General features: G+C 41.2%; 1 protein-coding gene across 1 annotated transcript; it reads left to right on the top strand.

Moving 5' to 3' along the window:
- Nucleotides 1-570: 570 nt before the first annotated feature.
- LOC143041021 (tRNA pseudouridine(38/39) synthase-like) lies at nucleotides 571-5,100 on the top strand (the record flags this gene model as incomplete). Its single annotated transcript, XM_076212596.1, is given in 5 exon segments — nucleotides 571-692; nucleotides 871-1,388; nucleotides 1,567-1,710; nucleotides 3,361-3,527; nucleotides 4,732-5,100. Coding segments are annotated over 5 exon segments (1,031 nt in total), but the record flags the coding sequence as incomplete, so codon positions are not given.
- Between the last annotated feature and the right edge of the window lie 2,019 nt (nucleotides 5,101-7,119).

The raw sequence follows: 7,119 nt of genomic DNA, 5'->3' as shown, positions 1-7,119 counted from the left end.
GTATGAGAAAAATTTGACGCAGCCCGAAGGGATTTCTCCCCGTCTTCTCCTTTTCTGCATGAGGGGATGGAGAGGGGGGTTGCCGATTTAATGAAGCGGCCTTGCTGTGGATGTGCTGTGTCTTGCGACACTGCCTCTGACCCAGTGCAGTGGACAAGATGCAGGGATGACCTGTCATCCAGGAGGCACCAAGATAGAGAGAGGGTGGAGGGGAGTGGAGTGTATTTAGGGATGGAATGGGTGGGAATAGTTTAATGCCTTTGTTTTTTGGCTACCTCCCTTGTAAGGAGGAAAAAGCCTTTGGTATAAGTATGTATGTATGTATGTATTAGGATATTAATGTTGATATGTTTTTACTGTAAGAAGGTGCAATTTTTGTGTGGATTAATTGAAAAGGAATGGATGGGATGAGTGTGATGGGAATGAAAGGGGTGAGGAGGTACCTTTCCCATTCCAATAGTGCAAAAGTTGAAGAGGAATTAGTTTTTAGATTTGGAACCAAAAACTGCTCTTGCCTATCTCATTGCCTTAATCCTAGTATCCTAATCAGATCTGACATGGTTTTTGCAGTGCTTCCTGCCGATATCCGGATGCTGGCTTGGTGTCCTGTCAAAGAAGGATTCTCAGCTAGATTTGATTGTTCTCAAAGAACATACAAATACTTTTTCCCAAAAGGTGACCTCAGAATTCAGGTATTAATTCATTGTCCCAAGTTTCATGTATATATCTAGAAATAATGATATAGACAAGTTATAGAAATTATAGAATTCCATCATTTTGACATAAGATTTATTTTTAACATTGCTTGAACTTTTCATGTCCAGGTTTTTAGCTAGGAAACTATTATTAGATATTTAATTAATTTTGCAGGCAATGAATCATGCAGCCCAGTTGTTGGTTGGGGAACACGATTATCGTAATCTCTGTAAGATGGATGTTGGTAATGGTGTTGTCAATTTTAAAAGGAGTATCAGTAGATTTGAAATTGAACATGTCCACCAGATATCAGGAAAGGTGGAAGGAGCAATAAGCAAGAATGGACAATATGGAAAATGTGAAGTTGGTGGGCATGACTTCAATTGTACAGAAATGAAGGGTGAGCTACCATTGAAAAGCTTAAATGATACCAGTGATATTATATTAGAAAAAAGGAAAGGGAATGCAGTGGCAGTTGAGAGAGATTTGAATGTCTCAGATGTAGAAGGGAGTGATAAATTAATAAATTCAAGTGGAATTACTGGCAATAAAATGTATATAGCAACCATTGAAGGCCAAGCTTTTCTGTGGCATCAAGTACGAGCAATGATGGCAATGTTGGTGTTGGTAGGAGAAGGAAAGGAAGAACCAGGTGTTGTCCAAGAGTTACTTGACATCCAAACTCATCCAAGGTGTGTACCAGAAGTTCTCCTTGATTTTTATAGCTTTAATTTTACAAATACCGTGACTGAATGCAATTTAATATCAGAAAAAAGTACTTGGGTGTGTGCTTATTGTTTGATATTTATGGATGAATTCTGGGGTCATGTTATCCATTGAAACAGATTGTAATGTCTGGTTCATTTTCAGGAAACCTCAGTATTCTCTTGCTAGTGAAATTCCCTTGAATTTATATGAGACCAAGTTTGAAGGTGTGGATTGGCATTGGGAAGAGGAAGCACTGCGAGATGTCATTTCACATTTGCAGCAAATATGGGCAGGATTAGCCATCAGGTAAATTAGTTTGTGCATGGAGCATTTCTATATACCTAGGTGATGAGATGTACAAGTGTAGAAGTTGGCAGTGAGCTGGAAGTAAGTCTAAAAGGAGAGGCTGGAGGAAGTGGATAGCTTTAGGTATTTGGGATCACATATGACAGGAAAGAAAAGAGGAAAGGTGGAGGTAAATTGTAGATTGATAGAAGCAAGTACATGTCTTGGGGGATTAATTTTTTTTAAGAAAGAGGCAATGGGAATGGATGCAAAGAGGAGATTATATGAAGGAGTAATTGTGCTGACGGCATTGTATGGAGCAGAGACTTGGAATTTAGGCAGAGAGGAAAAGTTTAAATGTGTTTGAGATGAGATGTATGGTAGGGACTACTAGGTTGGATAAAGTAAGAAACAAGGAGGTGAGGAGGGGAGCGGGAGTGGAAAAAGAGATGGCAGATAGAGCTGATGAAAAATTATTGGGATGGTTTGGACACATGGAAAGAATGAATGATGAAAGATTATCAAAAGAGGTGTGGAGGGAGTGAATTTGAGGGGATGACCAAGGATGAGATAGATGGATGAGGTGAAGGGGGCACTGAGCAAGAAGGGAATGTCTGTTGAGCAAGTAAAGAAGGCAGGAGATAGGGATGAATGGAGAATGACTGTGTATGGATGAAATTGTTGTGCAAGGAAGGCAGGGGTGGTGGATAATGGTTGCTTATGTGTGAATGATATTTGGATGCAGCCCAACAGGATTTCTTCCTGTCTTCTTTTTTTCTGCATGAGGAGATGGAAAGGTGGGGTCGCCGATTAAGTGAGGCAGCCTTGCTGTAGATATACTTTGCCTTGCTGCATTGTGTTTAACCCAGGGCAGTTAGTGGATGCAGGGATGACCCGTCATCCATGAGGAGCTGAGATGGGAGGGGTGGAGGGGGTGGTGGAAGGGAGTGAAATGGGTGGGAATAGGAATGTGCCTTTGACTTAGCTACCATCCATGTAAGGGGGAAAAAGTTCTTGGTATATAGATATACCAAGGGCTTTTTCACCTATACAAGGGAGGTAGGCAAGTACCCACTTCCAACCGTTTCACTCCCACCTATTCCACTCCCATCCACCACGCTTTCCTCTCTTTCATCATAGCTCCTCATGAATGATGGGTCTTCCCTCCATCCCACCCACTACACTGGGTCAGAAACAATGCAGCAAGACACAGTAGATCCACAGCAAGGCTGCTCCATTTAATCAGCAACCCCCACCCTCCATTCCTTCATGCAGAAAAAAAGAAGACAGGGAGAAATCCCTTCAGGCTGCGTCAAAATATCATTCACACATAATCATTCCCTACCCCCCCATCCCCTCCCTTCCTTGCATCACAGTATCATCTACACACAGCCATTCTCCACTCACTGCTATCTACTGCCTTCTACCAAGTTCTTCTAAGAGTTACATGTGAGCTTTAGAGTGAAGGATGTGAGTAAATGTCTAAGTGGAATGAAAACTGAATATTAATAGGCATTTGGCTTTGAATACAAAGGTTTTTGTGAAAGGATGATTGTAACCACAGCACTGTATGGTGTAGGGTCTTGGAATGAATGTACATATATATCAAAGAACCTTTTCCTTCTTATAAGGAGGATAGCTAAGTAGTAGTAAATTTTGTCATTTTTGCAGGGAAACAATGTTGCAGACTATGATTGAAGATTTGAAAAACCAGTATTACAATACCTTTGAAAATGAGGATCAAACTAGAAAATTTGAGTTTAAAAATCAAAGTCATATTCTTGTGGCAGGTCCTCGTGCCAAAGTATATCGTCCTCTCTTTGATCGTCCAAAATGCGGTGAGTAATATGATAATAATAGTTACCTTGAGCTTCACTGAATGAAAACCAGCAGCCCCATAGTGGCTGCAGTAGTCACCGGGACCTCCCATAGATCTCTTTAGGAAGGAACTTTGGACATCTGTATTGTATTAGTGAGAGGCTGTTTCTGTGTAATCAGCTAAAAGTAGCAGGAGGGTATACTGGTTGTCATCTCCCTGTGTGTGAAAAAGTTTAAGAAATACAATTCAAATTGACAGAGAGAGAACCTGGGCCCAGTCTGGAGCCTGAAGTAACCCCTTAGGGCTGCATCTAATGGAGGTGAGGAGTAGACAGGTTTAGAAAATGGGTAATTGTGCTGTCCATCTTGTACAACCACAAACAGGTGTCTGTCATAGGTCTTTCTTACATGAAAAGATGGAGGAAATACAGTCAAACAGTAACATTTGTTACCTCAAAGAGAGGGCTGTGGATGGGAGGAATTGGGAGTAGTTGTGTTTGGATGATATTTTGATGCAACCCAAAGGGATTTCTCCCCATCTTCTCTAATTTCTGCACAAGGGGATGAAGTGGGGAGTTTGCTGTGTAAGTGAACTGGCCTTGCTGTGGATGTACTGTGTCTTGCTGCATTGGTTCTGACTTGGGCAGTGCTTAGGACACCGTGATAACCCTTCATCCATGAGGAGCTAAGATGAGAGGAAAATGTAGATGGTGGATAGGAGTGGGTACATGTCTGACTTGGCTACCTCCCTTATAAAGGGGAAGAAGCCCTTGTTATACTCGTATAGATAGAATAGCCTCAAATTTTCAATGACTGGGAACCCACAACCATATAGTGGTTGGCAATTGTCTTTGAGCCATTGGCATATATTAGTAGGAGGAGGGGAGCAGTCATCAGTTGTCTGCTTGCCTTCTGTGAAAAGGTGGAGGAAATACAATTGAATCAAGTAAAGAAAGATCCTGGGACTGCTGTGGAGACTAAGTGGAGCTCCTCAATACTGCACCTCCAGATAGAAGTGAGGGTGATGATGGGTTTTGAAAATGGATGGTAGGGAGATGATTCTGATGTCCATGTTGGAGGACCACCACTAGCAAGTACCCGTGATTGGTCCCAGTGTTGTATAGGGAGAGTTGTATTTTATGAAAATATTCTTGAATATAAAACTGGTACATTGCACATAAGATTTGCAGATTTGTTGAGTAATTATTATTTTTAATGTTTCAGAGAGTTTGGAAGAGCGTGTAGACCATTATGTGAAAAAGAATCGATTGGACCCAGATATAATGCTCAAGATGGCCAATTGATAAAAAAATGTGGGCAGAAGATGAGGGGGATTTATTATCATGGATGGGAGCCATGGGTGGCATTCAAGAGATGTGGGGCAATAAACTGATTGATTATTACTAAGAATTAATTTTAGAAAATATTTTTCAAGATTGTTTTTAATCAGGTTTTGATTTGTAATTTGGATGATATGTATGTACAAATATTTTTCAGTAACTAGTTATTTAAACTGGTGATATAGTGTGGAGGTTATTTTATGAATGAAAGATATGTTGTAAAAACTTAACATAAATATATTTTTCAAATCGCTGAATTTGATTGAATAGAATTCTAACCTGATTAAGGCAGCTTTCCCCTACCTACCCTCTTATTACTACTTGACAATAAAACTTCCCCCCCATCCTATTTTTGGGAGTCCAACTACTGAAGTTGCTTTCTCATGTATGATGGACTGTGATGCAAGGAAGGGAAGGGGTGGGAGATGGGGATGTGTGTGTAGGTAGTGTTAAAAAAAGCATCCCAGCAGCTTACTACTTAAACATAAACAATAACATACCACCTATGCCACATAATACATCCTCACAAAAACCCATTCATACCCAGATCACTAAAACAGGTCAGTGCAGACCACCAAACTCAATACTTCACCAACATCTAGACATCAGTCCCACAGAAGAATCCCTCGCTAAGAGAAGCAAGAATTGCATTAGCATGCTCGAGTTCAGGACACCATCCAGCATCAAGGTGTAAGTAGAGTATAGGCCTGGCCACAACCAAACTGCTGTAGATGCAACCACCACACAGAAGACACACAACACCTCATCTTACAATGCCTCACACTTTAAATCCCTAGACAGCAGCACAGTATTTTACTTGAGCGACCTATGGACCTGCCTGGTGGCTGTTTCCTGTTACTTTGGAACTGTGGGTCTTCCATAAGAGACCTGGGGCAGTGGATTGAATGAGGCTACACTTCCACAGCAGGATTCCACAAGTGGAACTGGTTTACCTTCACCACTTAACTATATTGTGACCCATCCCCAATATTCACAAAAAGAGAAAAAATTGGAACAAACAAGAACAACACATCTGGCAGTGTCATTTTCTTTTATTCATTTACAACCACTCTCAATTCACTGGTTTCCCTTGTACTCTCTCTTCCTTGCTTGATGGATGATACTTTTGCATCCAATACCCACTTCACGGTATCCATCCATCTCATTCTTAGTCATCCTCTCATGTTCACTCTCCTTTTCAGCTGTCCATATTCCTTTTGTCATAGGTGAGAGGTGGTAGTGTAGGGAACACTAGAGAAGGTGGACATTGTGGTCACAATAATGTAGCCGGGGGGGGGGGGACGCTACCCCTCTCCGAATTTAAGTGTGTTGAATACTTTTAAATTTAGGGTGTTATGTTTGGAGAACTGAAAGAATATGCAATTCTGAATATAAAATCTTTTATACGTACATGGTACACTTTTTAAAACTAACTGAACTTTAGCTAATTGCAAGACGGATATTCGAATTTACGCACGAAGAGTCTTCGTGACTTCCCCTCCCTGAATAATGCAATTATATTTTTGGCTATTCCCTATGATGGCCACGGCTGGTGGGATAATGATGATGATGACAAGGAGAACAATAAGGTAAATGAATGAGGGAAGGAAGAAGAAAATCATAAAGAAATGAAAGGTGAGATACCTGTGCAATAGAAGCAGGAATATATACACTTTCAAACTAGTACAATTTAGAAGATTCTGTCTTGTATAATACAGAAGGAGCAGGGGTGGACGATGTGATATTTATGTCATGGAGCAACGCGATGCGTCATCCTCAGCCCCCTACCCTACTCCCTAACCACCTAGTTTATTAATAGATAGCTGGCAGTCAGTATGTCAAGTGTCAGAGGAGAGTGAGAGATGCTAACCACACCATGTCGCGTTGTTTTGATTTGACAGACGTTGATGCGATCGAATGGACCCTACCACCCGCTCACCCCCACCCTTTCTCTGCAGAGCCTTAATCTGTTGCCCACCCACCAACAGTTACTTTCTGCTACATTTAAACAAATCTTAACGACTGTGCGTTGATTTAATGCAGTTACGGCCAAAACCGTCACCTTTTCCCCATGTGCACGGACAGCCAGGTTAGATGGATAACGTCATTGATGGGGAGTTACTCTTCTGTGTTCACACGAATCAAATTTGATGTTTCGAATTATTCTCATCAGAAATACACAGTCCTTCAACGTTGGACTTCTGTTATGGAAAACTTGGCCTTTTTCTGTGTTACCGGCAAGTGGAAGGACAGGAGCAGTCGACATTCAGTT

This window comes from Oratosquilla oratoria, chromosome 30 (genome assembly GCF_046742065.1).
Source record: "Oratosquilla oratoria isolate Oo_2021 chromosome 30, ASM4674206v1, whole genome shotgun sequence".
Lineage (NCBI taxonomy): Eukaryota > Metazoa > Arthropoda > Malacostraca > Stomatopoda > Squillidae > Oratosquilla > Oratosquilla oratoria.
This window is presented reverse-complemented; position numbering and strand designations above follow the sequence as displayed.